Source organism: Micrasema longulum, unplaced genomic scaffold (assembly GCF_059751315.1).
Source record: "Micrasema longulum isolate JH-2025_06_02 unplaced genomic scaffold, ASM5975131v1 h1tg000579l, whole genome shotgun sequence".
In the NCBI taxonomy this organism is placed as follows: Eukaryota; Metazoa; Arthropoda; class Insecta; order Trichoptera; family Brachycentridae; genus Micrasema; species Micrasema longulum.
In genome coordinates, this window is record NW_028277775.1 from 95,639 (window position 1) to 122,362 (window position 26,724).

Sequence of the window (26,724 nt, forward strand, 5' to 3'; positions counted from 1 at the left end):
GTTGCCTATGTATGTAGGTTAAATAATTTAATCACATAAATCTCACCTGCATAAATAAAGGTTTCGACTCTTTAACTTTACAAACATCAACAGATGAAAGAATTTAAAGAATATAGATGTTCGGCGGCCTCCGTGGTGTAGTGGTCAAGACGCTTGACTCACAGACGGAAGGTTCCAGGTTCGATTCCCGGTGAGAACACAAAAAATTAAATGTGATTTTTCTCAAGCCTGGGTGTTCTGTGATGTAATTCACCGCTGTAATTGGGCCTCCTGGCCTGCTGTGGTGCAAAAATAAAAATAAAAATAAATAAAATATGGGCGAAATGGTGAATGTTACACAGTGTGTAATTGGACACTTAAACCAGCTAATGACAAGGCATAAGCCTAGTAGATGCTTAGACTTCTATATTACCTTCTCTAAAATGTTCTTCATCTCTGTTGTAATATGTTAAGATATGGTCTATGGTTAATTTTCTATCCACGCCCGACAACCCAAATGGCTCTATGGGTGTGTAGTCTTAGGCGCTCTAGATGTATATTATTAGAATATAAATCTATGATTTGTCTATGAATATATGAAATAGAATTTCTGATAGAAATATTGCGGAAATATTCCAAATTCCAATTTTGAATGTTCGGGTAGTTTTTGTTGAAGTTTTGTACAGATTTCCCACGTTGTTTGTTGTTTTGTTATCTGTTTTTTGTAGATTGAACGAAATCCGATTTTCTTTTGTGTAAACATTACTTAAAATACTCCTTTCATTCACATTGTTATTAGTAAACGTTAACCTCACTTTTTTTTTCGTATTAATGTTTCAAAAATATTAAGCTGTGGTTACATATTGATAATCGTGTTTAGTGCACAATGGTAGCACAATGCCGTGTTATTGGCAAGTTACCCGTCCATTTAATCAAATCTGTCGATGAAAATATTGAATTACTTAATGTTCCGATAGTCGATGACTATTCCGCGATCGTGCAGTGTTCTTTTTACTTAAAATGATTTCCGGAAACGTACTCTGTTATTGTTCCATGTTGCCGTTAAACTATGAGGATAATATCTCAAATGTTACATCTTTTAGTAATCCTTCACTTCAGAATCACCATGAGAAATATTCATTACTCGGCTATTATAACTTGGCTGGCAATGTTTTTAAATACTTACATACAATAAATCTTTCTTACAATGCATTGTTACTTCTTCCTCCAGAGTTTGGTATTTTAGTGACTTTAAAAGAATGTTATTTATCCTATAATCATCTCGAAACCTTGCCTTGTACATTTGAAAACATCGAATCGCTGACCATCTTGCATCTCAATAATAATAGAATATCAAATATGCCGTCCATCAGTAAAATGACTTGTCTTCAAGAATTAGATTTGTATGATAATGAGTTAGAATTTTTTCCGCTCATCCCATCGAGCGTCGAGTTCTTGGATTTGGCTCAAAATTTAAGAGAAATTCCAGATGTCGATGCATACTACGAAAGAATGGAAAAATTTAGAAGCAAACTTGAATATCAAGAGAGGCTCGACTATAGGTTGGTATACTCGATTTATTAATCGTTTACTCATTCAAACCTGTTTGTTGGTGTGTATGCTGCATTGCTACTCTAGTTGGAGTGTATCTTGATCGTCTGCTACAATGAAGGGAGATAATAATAATATTTGGTCAATTTATATAGCGCTATATTTGGGAAAAAACACCTCAAAGGTGCTTTACGATTTTATATGTAAACTTACATTCTAACTAAGCAAAAGTTACATATCGTGGGTATACTGGCAAAAAGCTTTAACTCTCAAATCCTTGTTTTGAGATATCAAGCATTTAAGTTTTGTTCCAATTTTACTCTTTAATATCTTATTTAAATATAGTAAGATGTTAAGTGCTCATTTAAGAACATGTATTTAATTTTTCCGTTTCTTAATTTTATATTAAGTTATTTAAAGCTTTTAGCCTGAATAAAATACCCGGTATACGACTTAACCTTTAATTAAAACTGAAATTTTAATGCCGATCTTCAATATAGATTGTAGTAGATTACAATTATCTATAAAATTATATCTATCTACTTGTCGTAATTTATTGTACCGCTATCATACCAGCACTTGGCTGCGCCCTGTGCTGCACAATTGCAAGGAGTGTGAAGAATATAAGAACTTTTGTCTTCTCACTCGGTCTTAGCTCTTTAACTTCAAAAACGTCAACAGATGGAAGAGTCAAAGGAATACAGATGTTCAAATATAGGCAGAATGGTGAATGTTGCACAGTGTTTAAAGTGGCCACTTAAACCAGCCAATGACAGGTCATAGGCCCTGTGGATGCCTAGAATTCTATATTCTCGTCTGTAAAATGTTCTTTATGTCTGTTGTAATATGTTATAGTGATGATTTAATAAAATATATTAATAGAAGTCAAATAATGTGCCATAAAAATATTTTGGTACTTTTCTAAACATTATTTATTTTATTTTATTCATAAAACATACAGTCACACATAATAAGTATTAAAAACAACAATTTTTTAACATAAAAAGACCAATTAAGTTTTCATAATTTTTTTTTTTTTTTTTTGTAGTTGCAAATTATTTGTACCTTGCTTTTGTTATGTGCAAGGTTTTATCGAATACATTTATCTTTAAATTATATTCCGTTGACTTCAAAATTTTTCACCGTAGACTTACAATAATAAAAATAAAGCAGAATCAGAATAAACAGAAAAATTCTAGAAATATTACATTAACAAATAATAAAAAATAAAAAAAAAGTAAAAGTTGGACACAAAAAAAAAACAAAAGGAGCTAGATACCACCATTGAATAACTTAGCCTGCTTGATCGTCCCTGTAATGAATCGAACGGTCTCTCTTCGTGTATCATTACAGTTCAGGAGCTCAGCTAGGTTATTAGTCGCAGCAATCCGAGTGTTTATTTTGCATTCAAGCTCCCACCTCGGCCTATCAAACATTGGACAGTATACAAGAAGATGTTCCACAGTCTGCTCAGTGATGCCATCACATGGACAGCAACTATCGTCTCGCAGCCCAAAGCGATGCAGATATTCCCTCATGCATCCATGTCCTAGTTTTCATAAATTATGCAAAAAATCAAAAAAAAAAATAAATAAGAAATTCAAGTGAGAAAAAAATAATTGTTAACATGTGCGTTTTACATGGAGGTTATCCTTGTTAATAAATTAAAATAAATAAAAATAGTATACTATTCTCGAGTATAATAAATATTACACTCGCATTCGCAGAACAATGAACAAACGACCTTCCGTGTTATGAAAAATACAATCTGAAAAAGTTGCCTTTCTCATTGAACAGATACTGATATAATTTATTGACTCTAAACAAATCATCTTGCGTACAAGCTCTCATAAGAGCTGCGCAAGAGTATGTGTGTATGTAAATGAAACGACAGCTTATCTTACTCTTTATAGATGTGTGTGTAATTTGGAACCTCTTGAAGCCATTGGCATAAAATAATTCATAATAATAATATAGTAGATCTGCCTTTCCCGCCTTTGAAATGGAGCCGGTGTAAAGGGTATTCCCACCCTTCTCGCTGATGGGCACCAGTCAATCGTGTCGGTAGAAACCTTACCCACATAAAAAGTGTTAATATTATCTCCCCAGTCTTAAGAATATTTTGGTGTGCTAAGGTATCCCACGCTTATGTATGCGGATATGATAATTATTATTATTATTATTGTCTTTTTTGTGTGCAGTAAATGGAAATCCAGCTCGTGGAGAAGTTCCAGTTCAATATCATCACTAGAAGAAACTGGATTAGTAGAAAGTGTTTGTAAGTTTAGTACTATTTTCTATCAATAATAAATTTCAGCACCTCTCGTACAAAATGGCCAATATCTGCATGTTTCTAGCACATTGCTTTGTTCTACAGAAGGCAACTAATCTACTCATAAATGAGTAGGTTTACATTTTGACCCATTAGTTTCTTTGTAGACGTTGCTCAGTACGCAACTCCTGATTTGAATTCAACTATGCTGTGTTGTGTCCTTTTAAAGTGTAGAAATACTGCTAGGATCTTAAAGAAACAGGATGCAATCACATTTCATGTGTATTTAGCAAATGAATGTGTGTGAAACAAAATGAACATTTCGTTAGTGTTGCCAGGGTAGTAATTTTTTTTACCTTTGCTCATCTAATGAAAATTGGATCTCGGATTAAACAACTCTATCGTGAACATTTGACCGACATTATCTTTAAAACATCAAATATTATTTAACATGATAGAAAAATATCCATTTTATGTAAAATAAAATTTGTTTAATATTTTAAGTTGAAAATTCATTAATTCAATTACTCTAATTAAATGACCCTTTACTTATGTACTCTGTTGTGTCAATCAATATTTCCGCTTTTAGTGAAATTAACAGATTGCTTTTTTTTTACCTTAAATTTGTGTTAAAATTATATTTTTTCCCATCGTGCAACATTACCCGGTGGCACCACGAATGCGCGCGGTGAAAGTGAGGCATAGTGGGGGAATTATTGGACACAGTCCGATGTATTCAAATATGATTCTACGCTCTTTCTGGACTATTTTTAATTCTATGATGTTAAACTAATTGGAATTTTCGTTATTCCTATAGACAATGAAGAAGATGACGAAGAAGAATGGGAGACTGATAACTATTGGGATCCATCCTGGTGGGATCCCCCATGGCCCGATGCAAAAGAGATCTGGGAAAGTTTCCTTAATAATATATACAGTCAAGGAGGATTCACCCTGTCAGATTTTCATGTCGCATCTATTAAATCGCACTATGATTGCCCTGAGTTACCAGTTGTTCCCGGACAGTTTGAAGATGGTTATTTGCTATAGAAAAGACAAATTTAAAATGCTGTAAGGGACTATGTGAAAATTGTTGCAGAAAGCAACAAGGTCAATCTTATTTCTTGTTTTTGTTGTAAGAATATTGTACAATTTTGTAATCTTTTATTTTGCTCCCTTGAACAATTTACATTTTGTCCTTGGCAGCATTTTAAACTTACTTTGATTTAATGTAATTATAATACTTTATAATAATTTGGTTGAAACCATCCCAAGCACCGTTTTCATTTTCTTTAGTTATGTTTTAATATGTTTTAACTAACACATTTATTTCTATGAAATGTGCCTTGAGATTAGAGAAAAAAATATTGGCTAATTATGTAACCCAACTTAAATATATACAATCTAAAAATAAGGGCCGTTATTTGATCATGAAATATCAAAAGTAATTGAAAATATTTTTTCGATGTATGAAAAAGTAATAAGTACTTTTTAAAAATTGTAACCATACTGATTTAAATGACATATTCTTAAATATCCGGTCTTAAGTACTCTCCCGCCTATCTCTGGTGTTTAGGACAGTTTAACAATAGATGGATGATTTGTTTTGCACTATATTTTCAATTTACTAGAAAATACTATTGATGAAAAAATGCAGTTCCAATGAATTTACCAATTTAATCAAAATGCACCTTTCATATCATTTTCTAAATCATATTCTCTGCGTGTCCAATTATGGAACAAAATAACAAATCCAGAGTACATCGAATATCACATTCAATGAAACTAACTTTTAATTCAATTTCAACTTTTTGATCAAATTTATTATATTATACAAAGGCAGTGGTACCCGGTAAAAATTTGCTATTTTATAAATCATGAAAAAACTGTTGGTTGCTAAATGACTGTTTATCAATTTTTTAACTGAAAAATATTTCTTATTCACTTGATGAACTCATTGCAATTAATTTACCTACATATTGATAGATTTTTTTAATAATTGGCGACAGGTAAAAGAACAACCTAACCCACTAAAGTGAGTTTCGAGATAATCGCTATTAAAGGTTTTGAAGTTTTCAGCCTGTGTTTGGATTTTTTAAAATAATTTGTTTTCTATAAAAGCTGTGTTTACAAATCTTTGTTGGATTTTTTTCTTGCAATTGACAGGAATCCAACCCGCAACGCCAATTTCGCAACTGGCTTTTTAACCAATTGAGCCACGGCGCCTGTCTTGATGTTGGTATTTTCGCATGCTGCGACATCTGTTGATAATCTAGACTGACTAATCAATGTTTGTGTGGTGATAACTGAGGCATACAGTAAACTAAATATGCATTTGCCGGATAAACAACCTAAAGGATAATTAGGTTGTTCTTCCACCCGTGTCCTCAATCGCCAAAATGACACCTTTACGTAACATAAATCATAAAATAAAAACAAAATTCATTTTTTCTACTGACTTGTGGAACTTTATTTTAATTCTAATAATAAAAATACATACGAGGTGTATTTAGAAAATAAGGGGAATTTTTAAATTTCATGGGTTTGGAGAGTCCGATTGTCAATTTTTTTTTACTATGTTGGTATACATGCCCCTGAAGTATGCTAAAATTTTCAGCTGTATTAATTAATTGGCCAGCATACAGATACATATCGGTAGTCAGATGGCAGAAGACACCATCTGTAATTTTCGAAAATGTTCAGGATAGCTAAAATAAAAATTAATTTCATGACTTTAATCCACAAACTAAAACATTTTCGATTTACTTTTCAATGATAAAATACCACTCTAACTAATGCTGTTTTTTTAAAATATTTTTTCCAAATGTATTTACTGAAATATTAATTTAAACTTTTGAAAACTGAAACACAGAAAAAAATACAGATGGTCCCTTCTGCCATCTGACTACCGATATATTTAACTTAAAAAAAATAACATTACAAATCAACCGAAATAACATTTCTGTCTATGAAATAAAAAAAGCTTGAGATATAGAGCCTTAAGTAGATAATCTTAAAAGTGACTTCTTGTTACCTACCCAAACTGTTCAATATTATAGAATATAAAGTAATACCATGAACATAAAAACATGTATGGTTATTTTCTTTAAAAGTTATGAAATTAAAATGAATTAAAGTAAAATCTACACTTTACTATGTAGAAAGGAGGAGGCAAAAGAGGAAAGGAGGAAGTCGTATGTTCTTTTTGAAAAAAAATAGAACATTTTTGCACAAATTACAGATTTGAAACATTTATGCTAAAACTATAAGTCAGATGAAAAAAGCACAATAAATTATTGCTTCCAATGAAGAATTTAAAAATAAATTACTCATTAGATGTGTTATGTTACTCCAGTAACTTCTTTATAGTTTCCAGTAGTAAAATCGGCATCATTTCTCTGTTTGAAGGACCCACCTGAAAACAAATTAACTTTATAGCAAGTTCTTAATTGATTATACAACTAGTGCTTTATTAATTTTAATGTGAAAGTCGTCAATTAAAAATTAATATGTTTCGTAATAAATGTACGCATTCCATTTAATTTAATGTTATACTGTCACTCTAAAGACATTGTAATAATTTTTTTATTTAATATAGATTGATATCTCGAGGAAGGCGGATAACCTGTCATCCGTTGATTTAATTTACCATCATGTCAGTATTATACTCTCCAAGTGTAAATCCAATGTAAAGATATAAATTCGACGCAGGTACTTATGTCAAATCTTAAATGCATTAAAAAGGCTTTCGACATTTGAGACTAATAAATATTTACTGTCAAAAATATATTTCAATTTGGTGTTTAAATTAGTACTTTTAATTGTTCCAGAATAATGTCCTATGTTGTTTTTTTTATTCTATTTTTGACATTGAGGAACTCATTCTATACGTTCAAATTAATATTATTACTTGTGGTTAAGTTATTTTCAAAATAATTTTTTTCTATTTTATGAGATACTGGTTTTTAGAACTCTATTCTGTTACATATAATTATAAATTCTTTGTTTGTCTGTGATCTTTGTGTTTAAATGTGTTTTCTTTTGTATTTTGCTAGATAATTCGTTTATTTAAAACAAAATACAAAAAATACAGAAGCTCATATGATGTAAAGTAATTATTTTTAGGAAAAATACAGTGAAATATATTTATCTACTGTTGAAACACTTCATTTGCATTTATGTAAATTTATATTTTCACTGATAAAATTCCTCAACAAAAAATGTACATATTTATTTTTGGTCTATAGTGTTGCTGAATCAAAGGGTTTCCAAATATTTATAATTAATACTAAATAATTCGGGGAACCTGCTTGCACAGCATGGGTTGAAACTACAACTTGGTTAAGCTGAATAATTAACAATTTATTATTGATATAAATCCTTAATTTATAAACATAAATATGTGTATGTTGTTTGGCCTAGAAATCAGTCATTGAAAAATCATATAGCACTCTGTCTCGTAAAAGTCTGAGAATAGATACAAAGTTACTTTTTCTAAACTGTACTGAAAGCAGTTAATACGATAAATGCTTCAAATTGTTTATATTATATATATACTATCTCACAAGTCACAATTAATTCAGTATCAAATCACAACGTTCCTTTGTAAGCCAAAGTGGTTTTTTGTAAAATTATCACTATTTTTTATGTTAAATTTATTAAAATCATGAGTTAGGTTTAACCAAAGTAATTACTTAAAATTTTATTAAAAGGTAATGAAAAAAGAAAACATTTTACTTTTAAATTTGATATTAGTTGATGCCATTTTGTTGAGTAAATTTTAGACAGTTTTGAGTTGTACCGTGAAAGGTAGCTTTAAACAAGACGAACACTAAATAACTAACTTAATGGAACTTGTTTAGTATAAATTAAATAGATAAATAAAATCATCACTCCCTTGCCATACCTAATGGCGCATAGGGCACTGCATTGTTACACCAATCGCAGCTTATTTTGATTTTTAAAAATTGTTACATAATAAGATGATCAGTCTTGCGCTTCAGGTGCCAGTCTAGGGACTATGAAATATTCTAGTGTAAAAACACCTTTTTAAATAAATATTTTATGTCAACCATGACGGGAATCGAACCCGAGACCTCTTGCATGGTAGGCAATCGCGCTGACTACTAGTTTTAAACTATATACCCTAACATTGAAAAAGGAGAACAACTAAATGGCCATTAATATTGTATTTTGTATATCTTGCGGATTATCAACATTGTTTTAATAAAGTAAACATAATATTAAATTGTAATAACATAATTATATTAATAATGATTGTGTATTTTGATAATATGGGGTTATTTCTTTTTTTCTGTTAAAAATAAATTAAATACTTGACTGATAAATAAAAAGTAATATTCAATAGTATGTGTGTGTTTAGATAAATAAATGTAATACAATGCACTTGCCTGTTATAAAAATTAAAATAATGTGAACATCACAAAAATGTTGGCTGTTGTAATTTTAAATCAAAGCAAAAAAATCCTGATCGGAAAATCCTTTTTAATTTTTTAGACTTATTAATGAGATAAGAAAATCCTAAAATGCGTAAAAGTTGTTAAGCTGAAATTTTCTACTTGTTTCAAATCAAATATTAAAAATCTGGGTGGACAGAGTACGAAACGATGACGTTCTCCTAAAGATGAAAAAAGATGTACTGTACTGTAAAAGAGGTACTGAAGACCATAATGAAAAGTACTTTGGGCATGTGATATAAGGCAAAAAAGATTTTTTTACAAGCCATTCTACAGGGAAAGATTAAAGGGTAAAGAGCTTGTGTGACTGGTTCCATTGCAGCACTGTCCTTGTTCAGGGCAGCTGCCAACAAAGTAAGAATTGTTGTGATGATTTCTAACCTCCATCGGGGAGAGAAAAGATAAGTACTGTAATAATAAATATGTATATTTTTAACTCTCCCTTCCCCCTACTTATCCTCTCTTCAAGCATCCTCGTCTCAATCCCGCCTTATTTACTACAAGTATATTTCTGTAACACTGTCCGAAACGTCGGCAAGAAGAAGTTTTAATACGCAGCACAAGAACACCGAAAAATATTTCAAGAATATTTCTGTTTTTCTTTTATTTTTAAAATTTTATAAGAACATGTGTATATGTTATGTTTTATATTTCTTTACTAACTTTATACAATTTGTGAAAACTTATTATTGATTTGAATAGAGAATAGTTTTGGAAAACTAGGACAAGGGCGGGCATCTCTATTAATGGAATTGGAATGTTGAATTTGAGATATGCCGATGACACTACTCTTTTTGCCAATAATGAAGATGACATAAGCGAACTTCTCTCTTTTCTAGAAAATATGAGCAATAATTTTGGTCTCAAAATGAAAGAGAAAAGACCAAAATTATGATTATTGACCGGAGACATGAGAATAGACCGGAAATAACTTGCCTACTTTTTTGCCAATAAGTTATAATGAAATCGACTATTTCGGTGTTCATAGCTGACAGATATCTTACTCTTATATTAGCTACATCTACGGCAGTAGGAAAAGCTATCATACCTGTATGCAACCAGCGCACTAAATACAGAAAACGCGTATTAGCAGAAGCAGCCCATAGGGCATAGAATACTCTTCCAGCAGAGCTGTGGAACTGTGAGAGTGGAGTTTCGGAAATAAACTTAAAACCCACTTGTTTTCTAAATCATTTGAATAAATCCTTAGCATGTGTTGACGAAATAAATTGTTTTATTTTAATCAATATTCATAGAAACACTTTGCAAAGTCCCCTCGAGGTATTATATTATGAAAATGGCGCTATTCAATAATGATAATTTAAAAGATATATATTCTCAAAATCAATCTTATTTTTATCTGCAGCAAATTATTATTGAATAATTAATAAACATTGACAATTATATATAATCATAATATATTACACTCTTTTTATTTAAAACTATGTCATTGAAAATGTCAATTAGTTAAGTACCTACTTACAGTAAATAAATCAGAAGTTTTATTATTCCTTATTGATTCTACTAACTGAATCGGTCTTCCTTTGGCCACTGGAATAGTTGACAGTAGAATAGCATCATTTTGTTGCATGATCTTTTTAATATTGCTAATAAATAAGTTGCTAAACAGCTCCATTTTTCCAATTTCATCAATGACTATTATACTACCAGGAGAAGTATTTATCTGTAAATAATTTCACAAGAAATTTATTATTTTTAAAAAAACATACTAAATGATAAATACATTTAATCGGCCTTAAGCCCAAACTTTAGTACCACCAAATACTGTTTTATCAATTGTTTGATTTGTTTTTATTTAGTATAAAAACTATTACAACAGAACCTCGACTATCTATATTGGAATTTTTTTTGTTACAAATTTAACTAATTTACACAGCGCCATCTATTGAAATAAGTTGTCTCAATATTCCCAACCGGCCAAGTATCTACTTATATGACATCAACGAGTGCCTCTTCATGTGGTTCACACAAAAGTTATCATCTAGTCAGCCAATATCTGGTTCAATATTATATAAAAAAGTAATATAAAACAAGTTTGAATGGAGATTCAAATTTCAAGGCAAATTCGGATTGGCTCGAAAGATCGAAGGTTTACACGGTATCAGAGAACTAGAAATACACGTGGAACAGCTTTTCCGCTTTCACTTTTTAGTGTTTAGGTGTGGCGGTATGAGAGACAGGAAGAATGTAACTCAATACAACTTATATGTCTCAAAAATATATGTGGCAGCTTCTAAAAGGAAAGCTTATTTTAAGGAAAAATCAACAATTATTTTTTTTAACTGTCAATAATTTTAAATTAATGTTTCATATCTACATACGTGTGTACATATTTCAATAAAAACATTCACAATGATATAATAGATACGTATATTTTTCTTTCTCCTCTTGATTATATAATTTTTTAGATTATCCAGATTTTCAGTTATCTGGACCTATCCTCATCCCCAATAAGTCCAGATAATCAAGGTTCTACTGTATAACAAAAACATTTCGATCAAAACTATTCAACACATGAAATTTCTTATAAGTACATAGTTTGACAACCTTTGTCATTACATTGAAATTATTCTATTGAAACAAAAAAACTACAAAAATAATTAGAGGAAAATGCAGTCTTACAAAGTCGTTGAAAGAGAACTAATTTTTATAAAATGGGGTCCATTGGTAACTCAGATGCAATTACTTTAAACTCAGATAACATGAAAGGTAAGTACCTACTTAAAAAATATATATATAAAGTTGGTATCTCCCTATTCTGGATTACAATTATTTTGAGTAGGTGTTTGAGATATGTGTGTGTAACATCAATAGTACTTTTGAATTCAATAGACTTCATCAAAGAATGGTTAGTCAACTTCCATGAGAAGATTGCACAAAAAAGAACAAGAGTGGTCTAACCAGATTACAATCGTCATTTCAAAACCTTTTTTTTTTATATGTGAAAGTCAAGTTAACTTATACCCATCTTATGCCAATCAAATCATTTAAAACAATGTTAGCGTAAGTATTTACATTATGTGATAGAGAAAAAGACTTTGATGGTAATGTTCTACTCGTTCAAAACTCTTAGCTTTGTTGCTACGATGAGAGTTTTTTTGGTCGACAGCCCTGCAACTCTACCCTTCCTACTCTTTCTGCACATTTTCTTACATACTCACCACCACAAGATTTGGTATATTAAACTTTGTAATTATTATAAACTTAAAATGGAACTGCGAGCACCTTTTCTAATATAGGAAGGACAACTGATTCAAATTCTTTCAAAAGTATGCAGTACTTTCCAACTTTATATTGTGTCTCCGTAATATGTTCTCCAGAATCATCACTTCTAGCAAGCCTTGCCTTTATTCCATCTAAGCTAACAATATCAAATCCAATCCTACACCCATTTCTTCTAACTTCTTCTGTATAAAAACCTAATGTGGGTATTTTCGCATCACTGAGTAATGAACAGACTTTTTTTACAACAGTTGTTTTTCCAATACCTGCAATAAAAATAAAAAGAAAAATACATTTAAAAAAATAATATTTACTTAAATAGACCTGGGCTGGTATTTCAAATGCTCTCGTGGCCGTATTTTCTTAAAAAACCTTATCTATTTACATACAAAATACACGAGAAAAACTGTTCGTGCCTCGAGAGTGGTTCAAAACAGCACCCCTGGGCTGGTATTCCAAACGCATTTACAGCGCGCTATAACGCTTATTAAGTATGTAAAAACGTGCTATAACACGCTATAATTGTGTTCGGAATACTAACCCTGGGGTGCAATTTTGAACCACTCTCGCGGCCGTAGAAAACACTTTATCTCGTGTATTTTGTATGTCAATAGATAAGGTTTTGCTAGGGCCGCGAGAGCGTTTGGAATACCACCCCTGGTTAATTTATTTAGTAATGTTTTTAACTGATACCAAGTCTTACCAGGAGGACCTGTTAATATCAATTTATTTTTCATTGCATTGGTCATCACCTGTAATAAAAATGTATTAATATTGTAGTCATTTATTTATTTCACTTTTGATGGTCGTGTTGCATTTTTTCAAACAATGTACATGGTACATGTTGAATGTGTTTACTGAGTGATTTTTTAAATCATTTATTAGATCCACTAATATGTTTGTTTAAATAATTAATATAATGCTTTATTTGGTAGGTTGTATTTAAAATAACAAGTGCAACATGTAAAATGGTGATTCGAAGGGAGGAAAAACTTATCTCATTCAAAGTTTCATTTTATTATCAAATAATGATAATTATCTTATTTTATTTTTATTTGATATTTATTTATATATTCCTTTATAACTATTGTCAGCTTATACAACACAATCCGCACGTTTTTATTTAAAATAAACATTAGGCTCACGAACGTTTACGGCTCACGCGCTCACTTCGAAGTGATAATTATTTTTGGAACGCACCACAAGTACTTAAAATGTCAAAATTCAAAATACCAAAAAAGTAATATTCTAACTAGAAATTTGTCCGAAAATATAAATAACATAAGTTAAGAAATTTATTATTGAACAAAAGTGGCAAGATTTCAATTTTCGTAGATTTTTATAGGTTAGGTTGCAGAAGGTTATTATCTGGCAGAGTATTATTCTATTTTTATTATTTACATTTTTGTATGTTCACAATACATTCACATGTTAGTTTTTGATTAGAGTACGCATGTGTGCATGTTTACGTATCCATAACCATTTTAACTTGCAATTGTGTATTGTATGATTGTATCCAATCGTATCAGTTTTAAGTGTGTGTGTTAAGTGTTAGTTAAGAGGCAATAAGTAGTGGTTCAGTGTGAGGTGTGAGTGTATTCATTATAGTATGGGACGTATGGGTGTAATCTCTCAGTATAAACACTCGTCCACGTCTACAATTCTACAAGTCTAAAGTTCTTGTTTGTTGAATAAAATTATCGGGTGTATGATATGACATTTTAAGTTACAGTATAAAAAAAGTGTTTGTGTCGCGGCGTAACCGGTCGGTTTTGGTCATCTAAATTTTATTAACATGTCTAGCACATCCATTATTCGAATTCTCGTTGGAAAATCCCTTGCGGGTTCTACAATCAGATGTATTCCAACAGCAACATTTAATCGGAGTAAATATTATAGCACAGGTAAACTAAATTATCTTCAACAATAATAATTTTATTTTAAAAAGGCGTACATACCTACCTACTGATATCACAATTTGCAACCGGCGCGGTGTAGGTATAATGATGCGTGTGTTGTGATGGTATGCTTAAATGTATTGCTGGATTGGCTTGTGAGAAGAATTATTATTGACTTGAAATACTACTTGGTAAGCACAGTTTTTCTTAAAACAAACATCGTTTCTATTCTGACATTTTAGGGCATTTTCCCAAATTTTGATAACTTCGGTCAAAGACAATTAAGTTACTTGCATTTACAAATTATATGAAATAAGCGTATAAACAACAAAAACAGAAAGGACAATTAATAAAATGTGCACAAACATAAAAATAATGAGAATATACAATAATAACATATAATGAAAGATATTCATAATAATTAACACATAATAACTAAACTAATAAAATTTGAACATGAATTGAAATAAGCCTTATCTTAAAAAACTCGATAGTGCCTATTTAACAGAACAGAGATACTTACAGTTAAATCTTATAGTAATAACCTAATAGAGTCGCCCATGCGGAGAAAAAGATTCTATGATAAAATATTTAGGCATCATAATTGATAAAAATACAAAATGGAAGGAGTAAATAAATAATATTGTAAATGAATGAGAAAACTTATATATGTATTTGTTAGATTAAGGAATATATTAACCATCGAAAAATTAAAATCAATTTTCTTTGCATTAGCCCAATCCATATTACAGTACGGAAAAATCGGATAGGGTGGTGCTTTTAAAACAAATATTTTACCAGTTGAAAAAATACAAAAATTAATTACAAAAGTTATTTTGAAAAAACCGTCTACTCTCCCCACTGTTCAATTATTTAAAAAAATTAAGGTTTTAGATATAACATTGAAGAATCGGTTGCTTCAAATCCATAAAGACAAAATAAATAGTAGTATTTCTAGGTCACAAAACGTAAGTACGCGACCTAGAACAGGTAGTAATATCTTAATTCCCAAATTAAAAACAACTACAGCACAACATCATTATACTCACAGAGGAATATTTTTCTTTAATGAAATGAACAAAGATAATAATTAGTAGTCAGGAATACAATATATTTAAGAAAGAAGTGAAAAGTTACATTTATAATTCTTCTTTATGTAACACTGATGAAAACACCGTTTATATATTTTTTTGTAATTTATATATGTTATCCTAAAAATATTAATAATTTTAATAAAATAAACTTTTGTAAGATGTCACTCCCCATTATGTACACAAGAATTGTTTATTTCTTTTACGTAATGGGAAACATTAATGTAAATATATGTTTTTAATTCATGTAAAAAATTGTATTTAGTAGTAGTATTGTATTTTTATTTGTAATCTGATTAATTTATTTTTTTTTAAATTAAAAAAAAATATTATTGACCGCGAAGTTAGCTGCAGATTACAGCAATACAACGGCATGTAGGTACTTGGGTTAAAATTGACAAGCGCTAACCGAAACCGTCCATTACACGTTTGTTGTTAAACTAAAAACCAAACTAAAACCAAACCAAAAATTTGGAATGCTTTTGCTCTATGCAATAGAGCTTAAAAGCTTCTCTAGATAATTATTTCTCTGAGACTTAAATACATATAGTTACATAAACTTTATAGTTTAATAAATCATTACAAAATATAACATAATCTTATAATAATGATAAAAACAATCTGACTTCTGACCCTGACTTATGAGTATTTAGTCTAAAAAAACGGTCACAGCAGATAATAAGAAAGTTCGTCAAAAACCTCGTTAAACCTATTGTTCTTCAACCTATTCTAGATCCAGCGTAAGAACGACCCGCGTCCGCGCATGTCCCGCCTCCTCTCCCACTTATTAACTTAACACATTTAATCCCGATTAATCAATTAAATTAAATTTATTCATTAATTTTATTTCTATTTTAATTTTAATAACCTACACACTATAAAAAAATGATAGCAATTTATACATTTAAAGATGATGATAAAAAGTATGGTTATATAAATGTTGCATTTTATGTGGCATCAGATTTATCAAATCGGTTATGGACAATCCCAATTTCAATTATGGATTAATATCTATAATTGAAAATATTTTATTTTTTTTATTTTTTGCACCACAACAGGCCAGGAGGCCCAATTACAGTGGTGAATTACATCACAGAACACCCAGGCTTGAGAAAAATCACATTAAATTTTTGTGTTCTCATCGGGCATCGAACCCGGAACCTTCCGTGTGTGAGTCAAGCGTCTTGACCACAACTTCACGGAGGCCGCCTAAAATATCATCATTGCCATTAAAAAAAAAACTAATCTTCCTCAAATGACCCACTTGAAACATCAAAAGCCAATGAATCATCATTATTGTCCTCGAGTTCATCAACAATATGATCGACATTCCAAAATTTTTCGCGCTTTCAATTTTCGGATAAGTTTCTCTTGCTATTTTGTACTAGTGTGATTGATTTTAAAAAAAACCTTTTGGGCATGGAAGATGTATGTACTGATTTTAGGACATATTTTTTATAATTTTCTGCTTATTTAGTATACTTACGATCTACGTTTATGAAGTCCTATTTGGATATTAAATTTATTAATAAAATTTTCAGAGATTGGTGTTTTTGTTTACATGTCTAATATTGTCCAGCTATATCTTATTTACAGAAATAAAATTCAGACTATTAACAGTTATATTCTTTGAAAAAATCTTCCGCCTACATCCGCCATTTTGTTCTTTAAGACTCTAAAGTTAATGCGTAAAAACGGATATATTTTTTAAAACAAGTTATTTTTATTGTTTTTCCTGCAGACTCTTCAAAAACTGTTAAGAAAAGTTTCTTAAGTTATGTAAATACTCGAAATGAATTTTTGGATATCCTTAAAGAATTTAAAGGGAAAAAAATCCATGAAGAATTTTTGTCAATATAAGAAAAATTAGTAGAAATGACTAAATGTCCAAATGTCGAAAAACATGTTTTAAGTCATACTTTGAGGTCTTCTAAGTGCCAATCAAAAAAATTAACAACCTCTAGCTTCAAAGATGATAGTTTTTGCATATATTGAAAAATGTCTGACATATTTTATTGAACTGCTTTACTGGTCAGCAAAACCCATACAGAAACCGGGACGGCAATTTAAAGCATTTAAAGAGCTACGCGATGGATGATATTCTCAAGTCAGGATTTGGGAATACTAATGGCGGCAACACATCAATAAGAGTTTTTACCAACCCAGAATACTCTTCACGAATCACTGACATTGATTTAGATTTAACCATACAATTTTAAGTTATCTGTGAAGTGATTTTAAGCGGTTACAGCGTTGATGCTAACAAATTTGATGTTTTTGCAAAGGAGACAGCAAAAATGTACACAAACATGTTTGTATAGTTGGCATCCCATGTCGCCAACTAACCATACACAAAATTTTGATGCATGGCGCCAAATTCATATCGCATGCAGTCTTACCGATCGGCCAGTTATTGCACTTGGCAGTTAAAGCCCGCAACTAGCATTTCTGACAATACAGACTGAAATTTGCACGAAAGTTTTCACAAGCCGATTGTAACAGAGATGTTATTGAATCGACCGTTATTAAGTTCAGACCCATATTTATCAAGTTGAAACCACGGCGGCAGAAAAAACTAAGCCATTTTTGTAAAAGGCAGTAAATCTGATGAATGCAAATACACCTTCCTTACCTCCAACTGCAGAAGATCCCAAAAATGTAGAAGAAGACAAAAGAGTATGACAACAAACATTTTCTTTTTTCATCAATCATTTGATTTCCCAATCCTACATGAAAAATTCTTAAAAAAATAGAAAAAGAAGAAGTTTACAAAAGTAATTTGTACTTTTTTTTATCAAATTACGATCAAATATTGTATTTCTTATGGTTTAATTGCCAAAAAATGCATAAAATGATTGTGACCGGTTTTTCTATCTCATATGTGCGGCTAAGAATTCTGGAATGCCGTTACTCATTCAATTGTTTTTTTAAAAATACATAATTTGTTATTAAATGCTTACCTAGGTATGTATTATGTATTATGTATTTGAATGTATGAATTTACAGTGTACACTCACACTAACTCACAAAATACATAAATTGTATGTTTACTCGGTTCACCATAAGACACTAACCATTAAAATAGGTTATTAAACATTTGAAAGCACCATACCTTCTTTCAACAAATTAATATGCCTACTTATAACTTCTAATATAATATATTTTATAAATTTAGTAATATATGTGGCACAATAATTAAAATAAAATTACACCTTACAAATTAATTTATGCCTATTTACTTTTAAACAAATCTAATGTAAAAAAATCTCCTTGTGTTTCCCTAATTTATGGAGATCATATATGTATATTATTATAACCTCGGAGTAATAATGCGCTACAGCTCTAGATATGCTATTTTGCTCTATTGCATAAAACAAAAGTGATGAAAACTTTTGGCTTGGTTTTTGTTTTAACAACATACGTGTAATTTACGTGCTTGTGTTTCTTGATCTGAGTACCTACGGCCCAATGTTTTGCTCTAAACTATAGGTAATTTCGTGATTGATAATCCTAGAACGACTTTTGTCCGTATGGACCACTCTATAGCATTATTACTCTGAGATTATAACATAGCATTTGAGAAGACCTATAGTGTGTTATTAAAAAATATAAATTAACATTAACTAATTTGTATTTCTGGTTATGATATTATTATCACCCCAACGCTACCATTTAGATAGTAATCAATGGTGCATAAGGCTCTGCACCGAAACTCCATTTCTAATATGCTACATAATATTATTATTTTAATAAAGTTGTAACCTAGAGATAAAACTTGTTTTTTTTTCAAAATACGTAAAGTAGGGTAAGATTTATATTTATATATGTTTTTTTTAACAGTATTTATTTGTTTATTTCAGCTCCTAGCTATGAGTTTATCAAGACTGAGGTTACTGGAGAAAAGAAAAACATCGCCTTGATTACTCTTAACCGGCCTAAAGCTCTAAATGCTCTGAACAAAGGCTTAATGTCAGAAGTCGTCGATGCCATTGAAATGTTCGATAAGGACTCTGGTATCAATGCACTCATTATCACAGGTTAGATATTATTAATGTTCAATTTCACCTCTCATTATTAAATGGATTAGGAAATATCAATTCTCAATTATATATTTAGGTACTTTTTTTGTCAAACAAAATGTGATTAATATTTTATAATGAAAGATTTGTACCTACCATTAAAACTCCTATTGTTACCTCTCGTTGCCTGAATATGTTTATGTAAGATAGCATATAGCTTCTCCTTTTCGGCCGGCATTATCATATTTAACCTTTCTAAGACATGATCATTTTTCGAGATAAGTATTTTAAACTGAATTTTACTGAGAACATTCTAAATATAAAATTAAATTAGTAAGTAGGCAGCGCCAGGTCAGATCTAGCACCCCGTCACTTACTAAAAAGGGATGGGAATATACACATTCGACAATTAATAGCAGCACATTCTTAGAGGTGGGGGTCAGTGCTATTCAAGCTCCTGACGACACTGCGATCTGTGAAGATCTATTGTGACGATACCAGCATATTACTCTCTACTCTCTTGTAAACGAGTGTCTGGTTCATTGTGGCAACCAAACCTATGGTAGATTCGGCTCTGTAAGTAGGTTTATGGGAAAAAAACTCATACACATTATGTACTGTTGCATACTAAACTATAAAATTAAAAATAATATATGCTCGCAAATTATCGTGTCACTTTTTATCAGTTCTTATCTAATTCCAAACTAAATTTTTTAGCTTTTACCTAATCTTGGAAAATGTCTACCTTGTCGTTTTAATTGTAACCGAATGGTCTCTTATCATCACCATATTTTTTATCAATATAATGTGCTGCTTTGTGTTACATAACATCACCGGCGAATTGAGATTTAGGCTTCAAGAAAATTGTAAAATATTTTATTTCAGTTTTATTAGCAAATCAATTCAAAGAACAAAACAATTCTCAAAAAGTTTTATATCATCATTAATTTCCTTATCCACACCTAACCTACACTGCATTGGTACATGAAATGCAGGATATCTCGATTATCTGTTACATGCATGTAAGGGGATCAGTCTTATGCTTCAAGTGCCAGTCCAGGGACCATTTGCAAACTAATATTTCAGGGCAAAACCACCTACATATTCTTTACCATAACTTGTTTCCCGTTATTTATAACAAGAAAATGCCCCTAATATTTAAAGCATTGAGTAAATCATCAGAACACAAAAGTCACCCTGTCGGGAATCAAACTCATGACCCAAGTAATGATAGCCAAACGCGTCAACCACTGTACCACAAGGTGGACTAATTTTAACCCGATTTCCTTTTACGGGATATTCACTTAAGAGAGTGCTTTTGAACCGAAAGAACTCATCCAGGGTTTCGGTTATATTTTTCAAACAGAACCGTATTCTTAATTTAGTCTGGACATAGGAAAAGACAATAGGCGATGAAAATTGGCAGTAATACAGTATCTGGTACTTGTAAATTTGGAATCTGTTCTTTATTCTTTACCAATGAAATGAACAAATTTCAAATTTAATAAGTAATTAATCCATGTCCGCTTCCTAAATGGAACATATGGTAGTCACAAAATCTCTCCAGGCCTCTCTGTCTGCTGCCAACTCTTATGTGACCTGCCAACTCAGGTCTGCGTCCTATAATTTAGACGACTGCCGACGAACTGTCAGCCGTGGACCTCCAGGACGGCGAGTAAAGTAAGCAAGCGTGATTAAGGCACTCGAGAGGCATCCGTAACCAGCCCGATGACAGTTGTTACCGTATAATAATTAAGAGCAATAAAAAGGTTCAAAATTATTTTTGTTTTTTGAAAACCAATCTGATGATTGCAGGAAATGAAAAGGCTTTCGCTGCGGGTGCTGATATTAAAGAAATGCAAAATAACACATACGCAAACTGTGTGGGAGGAAACTTCTTGAACAGTTGGGGTAGGGTGGCACAATGCACCAAGCCTGTTATTGCTGCTGTAAATGGATTTGCAGTAAGTATTTTATTAATGGTAGATTTTTGTAAAATAAAAGAGCTGAAATGTTTATTGATAACAGTGAGTTTCTACTGAATTATTACAGACACGGGCGTAGCCAGGTTTTAGTATCGGGGGGGGGGGTTCAAGAAAATAAAACTACTGAAAGTGCATGCAATAACCTTTATATTATATTAAAAAATATGAAAAATATTTTTAAAAAAAACAGAAGGTTCATTTGATTACATATGCACTACAGAATTAATCTACTACGGCACAAAAATATACGAAGGTTAGCGAATGCGATCGGATAATCGACGACGACCGGTGGCGGGTGGTAGAGAGGGCGAATCCAAAATACATTATTTGTGTAATAATTAGTAATTAAATAAGTTTTGCCGCTCGCCTCTCCTTATTTTAATATTAATGATGTTGATATCTTAACTTTTCGGAGGGGGTTTGAACCCCCAAAACCCTCCCCCTGGCTACCCCCGTGATAACAGCAGTATTTAAAATATGCCCTAACTATTATGGACAAATTCTGTAATTTACATACTAGGAAGCTTATCAAGATTAATATATAATTGAACATTTTTGTAAAAAGAATAAGGCATATAATGACATGCCATTGGCTGGTTTATCTGATCCCTTTACTCATAGTATTAACATTCCGTATTCTGCTTGAATTCAAACAATAATTCCTCTTTCTTCTAATCTCCATCTGTTGATTTTGTTTATCCTATACAAGTGCCTTTTACAATATACATAGTAAATAATATATTCACTTGTATAAAAATGAACTTAAAAACACTAATTTATTACAAGAAAGTGAAAAAATATATGTAAATAATTTTTTTTAAATGTCAGTATAGGAATGTAAAATACAAGTTAATAATAATGAGCCTTTTTATTTTGCAATGAAAAAGAGATAAAACCCTAGTAGCTGAAGTAATTTGGAAATCCTACCTACATCAATAAAGGTTTCAGCTTAATTTTATTTTATAGAATATTTTTATAACATAACATTTACTTTTAACTAATTTAATCAATAATAAGAGTATAGAATTAAACTGAAAATTCAAATCGACTAGAGATAAGTCCGCAGTATGGTAGTTGGTTCACTACCCTATCATGCTTGAGATCCCGGGTTCGATTCCTGGCAAGGCGGGCATAAAATAATAATTTAAAAGCTAGTAATACTCTGCAATAACTAACTATTTGATGATAGAGATTTGCTGCATTTGTTGAATCTATACAGTGTCCTATACACTATCGGTTGCAGATAAAAGTATGACGATGATACCTACCCCATTTTTCACTCTTTTCTTTTTTTAGCTCGGTGGAGGGTGTGAACTGGCCATGATGTGTGACATCATCTATGCTGGAGACAAAGCCAAGTTTGGTCAGCCAGAGATTGCCATCGGAACCATTCCCGGAGCTGGTGGTACCCAGAGGTTGACGAGGGTTGTCGGAAAGTCTAGCGCAATGGAAATCTGCCTAACTGGAAACTTTTTCTCTGCACAAGAGGCACAAGCAATGGGTATGGTCTCCTACAATAAAAGTTCAAATGTGTTTTATGCAACATGTTTCAAAGTCAGACTAAATATTAACTGAATATTAATGACGTGTAATTAAATAGACACGTTACTAACATAATTACCTTCTGTGCCTTCATTTTCAAACGGATTTTAATCATAATCAAACATAATGCTACACAGAAATATGCCATGCCATCATGTGCGATAGAAACATGCTTTAATTGCACTGCAGCTGCTAAAAACAAAATAAATATATCGTTTCATTCATAAATACAGTTCAGTATATGGAAAAAGGCAGCCTCCGTAGCGTAATGGTCAAGATGCCTGTTTCGGGTTCGATCTCTGGTGAAAACACAAAAAAATATATATTTTAAGGTTGGGTGTTCTGTGCTGTAATTTACCACTGTAATTGGATCTCCTGGCCTTTTGTGATACAAAATTACCAGATATTTGTTTTTTTAAGTACTTTTTGTGCCTAAAAAAGTATCTAGTATCGTATCTATGGTAACGAGCTACACAGAAATAAATTACAAACTTAGGAAATACGTATATCTCTTTCTTACATAAATGATTTATTTATTTCACAGTTTTAAAATATACAGAGGTTCTTTGTTTCAGGTCCAGACTAGCTAGGAAATTCCTGTGTTTTGGAAGGACCTTCTTTTTACATATATTTTTTTCATTTCATTAAATGATGCTTAAAAAAATTCAAATAATAATAATAATATCAAAAAATTTAAAATGAATACAAATTAGAAAAGATACCGATAATAATAAAATTGCAGCATAAATATAAATGAGAAAATATACCATTAATAATTAAAAAATGAAACATAAATATACATATAAATTGCATGTGTATCGTGATTCTCTTTTTTCAAATTATTGAGGGCAACGCAATATTAGATGTAGCTAGTACCTAGAGTGACGTGTCTATTTATTATACGTCAGTGAATCTTGTAAATAAATCTTACCTCGTTAACGACATTACATGATTGTTAAAAATCAAGCATATTGATAGCAACCCGTGTCATTTAATAATAGGGAAATATCACAAACTACAAATACCAATATAAATATGTAAAAATGATTAAGAAAAAATAATTATATTTTCAAAATCAATATGGATATTGTGGAAAACTGTTTTCATGCATAGTTTTTTTAATCAAATTGTTAAAAAATATGTCTACAAAAAAGTGACATGTTTGGCCTTGACATCAAGATTCGTCAGGAGGTTCTATTTAAATTTAAACAGTCACAAACAAAGTTCAAAATTTTACCAAGTCGTGACGTATAAGGGTGTATTCAATGCAATGAACCGTTTTCACAGGAATTTGAAATGATAGATTTTAAAAAAAAAATCTACTTAACAGTATTTCATAGACCCTTGTTAATTTTAAATTGTAAAAAAATAATGTATTTCAATATTGTCATTTGTCACAGCTTGACAGTAACTGTCAAGCTGCTGTCAAATTAATGTCACACCTTATGACAACAATAACCACAACTTATCAAGTATCAGTGACAAAGTACCAGAAAAAATGTTCAGTGCTAAGTTTTGTTGGTTTTTCATTTTCGGTGGGCATTTTTGGTGGACATTTTCGGGTCACGTGAAGTCCAAAAAATATTTTTTCTTATCTTTGTACTAAATAATAATATTTTCTTCATTTTCTAAAATCGTTTTTCTTTAGGTTTGGTCAGCAAAGTTTTTCCCGCTGATCAGTTACTCGCTGAGACTATCAAACTCGGGGACAAGATTGCATCTCATTCCCCTTTGATAGTGAAGCTTTGCAAAGAAGCTGTTAATAGGGCATACGAGACCACGCTACAAGAGGGACTCCTATTTGAAAAGAGATCTTTCCATGGAACCTTCGCCACGGTAATTTTACTACTACTTTTTTTTATTTTTACATAATATTCTGTAATTTATTGCAAATATTCATCAAAGCTGATTTAAGTTTAATCAAATAATTTTTCCAACTCTTCATAAAATTGAATTATAATCAGTAAATGAGGAAGTTCAGTGCTACAGGAAATCAGATATAAAGAATGCCCGGTAAAAAGTAGAGCATTTATACAGCAATGTTTCTCGAAAATGTATGAAAAAATTAATAAAAGTGAAGTAATTTGAACAACTTCACAAATTCTTGTCAGTCAACTAATCAATGATAGCGTTATGATAGATTTCCGGGATCCGGGAAGCTGTTTTTTTCAACGTTTAATATATTTTGACAGCTTCGGGGTTCTACTTTTAAATGTCTGGACAACTCACAGGTGAGGACTAGGAACATCACGAGCCGAGTAATTCCAAAAATACAAAACTTAAAAAATTGTAAATGCATTTTAATTTAACTTTTATTTATATTACAAAAAAAGCAGAACGATTATCTCATAATTCTTTTTACTATAAAATTAGCAAAAAAGCTAACTTTGTTGTTATTTAGTGACAATTTATTCTAAATTAAATGTTTTATTAACAAGTTGAAACTACGGGAAATTGGATGTCAAAAATGTTTTCCTACACGTGGTAAAAATTAGAGCATTTAATTACATGGCAAAGTTTCTCAACAATGTATGAAGAAATTAATTAAAAACTATTTTGAATGACATCACAAGGACTTCTGAATCAACACTAGTGTTGTGATATATTTCTGGTTTTCGGGAAGCCAACTCACCAATCAGGACACCTATCCGAAGAGAACTATTGACGGCACGCATCATCATCAATCGTAGTGATGATAATATGATACGTAAAAATATTTTTTTTTGGCTTAATTTGATAGTCTATTAACAAACATTTTTTTTTTAAATCATTGAACTTCCTCAATACCACATACATATATTGACATTTAACTAAGAAGAGATATGCCTAAAACATCATATCTTTAATTATTATTTTTTGTGATTGTTGAGTTTTTAATAACATAGGTGAAATATAAAGTTACGTTAAATTATTCTAAAAGTTTTTTTTTATTATTTTGCAGAAAGATCGCCAGGAAGGGATGACTGCTTTTGTTGAAAAAAGGCCCCCTAACTTTACCAGCCAATAAGAAGTTCATTATGTGAAATCTTTTCAGTGAAAAGAATTATAAGTGTCATAAACTTTGCTCATATTACATCATAAAAAATACAATTCCTCATTTAAAATAATTATGTGTTCAAATGAACACATGAATTTAACGATCTTTATTTTTATAAAAGAAGTTATCTGTCACATTATTTTGTATCGTGTTTACTTTTCGTATGAAAAATGATCATTTTTCATACGAAAAGTAAACAATACATCAATCTGCTGATTTTATAGAATAAAAATAAATGCTGTTTCTTAAAATAAAATGTTTTACTGTAGGTTTTATTGTGTTAAGGTGTATGAAGCACATACAGCTGTGTGCAAAATAGAACCGGAACCCTGGACGAGTGTTTTCGACTCTCAGGTAAAAACCTGAATAAGGAAATCGAGTGAAGATAAGTCCGCATCACAAAGTGGATGCCGCGTTCGTCTACCATTCTTGAAGTCCTGGGTTCGATTTGAGGCAGGTGGATGTAAAATATTGGTTTTAAGGGTTGTTTGATCTAAAATATTTCTTTGTTTTTGGACTGGCACTAGAAGCACGAGACTGATCTCTCTTACCTTCATGTAACTGATGATCAAAATACACTGTATTAGGTTTACAAATGCAGTGCCTTATGAACCATGGGGTGCAAAGGTG

The 26,724-nt window shown here is 31.0% G+C and overlaps 2 protein-coding genes and 1 long non-coding RNA gene across 12 annotated transcripts; 2 read left to right on the forward strand and 1 right to left on the reverse strand.

Annotated features, from left to right (window-relative positions):
- The first annotated feature begins 544 nt into the window (after positions 1-544).
- LOC148280439 (uncharacterized) lies at positions 545-6,243 on the forward strand. Of its 2 annotated transcripts, XR_015822603.1 has the most exons (4): positions 545-1,541; positions 3,732-3,808; positions 4,620-5,489; positions 5,560-6,243. It is a non-coding gene; the product is annotated as an uncharacterized LOC148280439 (long non-coding RNA). The 2 variants fall into 2 exon arrangements; XR_015822602.1 differs by having other exon boundaries at positions 572-1,541; positions 4,620-6,243.
- Positions 6,244-6,247: 4 nt separating this feature from the next.
- On the reverse strand, positions 6,248-15,803 carry LOC148280440 (cancer-related nucleoside-triphosphatase). Of its 9 annotated transcripts, none has more exons than XM_088228365.1 (6): positions 14,485-15,803; positions 13,226-13,274; positions 12,526-12,788; positions 10,763-10,963; positions 7,132-7,217; positions 6,248-6,406 (listed from the first exon to the last, which is right to left on the reverse strand). In XM_088228365.1, exons 2-5 carry the CDS (start codon positions 13,269-13,271, stop codon positions 7,149-7,151), a joined length of 579 nt encoding a protein of 192 aa, XP_088084491.1. In that variant the 5' UTR covers positions 13,272-13,274; positions 14,485-15,803; the 3' UTR covers positions 6,248-6,406; positions 7,132-7,148. The 9 variants fall into 9 exon arrangements, with proteins under 9 accessions (XP_088084491.1, XP_088084490.1, XP_088084489.1 ...); XM_088228364.1 differs by having other exon boundaries at positions 14,481-15,803; XM_088228363.1 differs by lacking the exon at positions 14,485-15,803 and adding an exon at positions 13,668-13,906.
- Echs1 (Enoyl-CoA hydratase, short chain 1) lies at positions 14,251-26,350 on the forward strand. The gene is made up of 6 exons (XM_088228355.1): positions 14,251-14,426; positions 19,372-19,548; positions 21,346-21,494; positions 22,812-23,016; positions 24,706-24,893; positions 25,999-26,350. The coding sequence occupies exons 1-6, from the start codon at positions 14,318-14,320 to the stop codon at positions 26,062-26,064; spliced, it is 894 nt and encodes a 297-aa protein (XP_088084481.1). The 5' UTR covers positions 14,251-14,317; the 3' UTR covers positions 26,065-26,350.
- Positions 26,351-26,724: the final 374 nt, after the last annotated feature.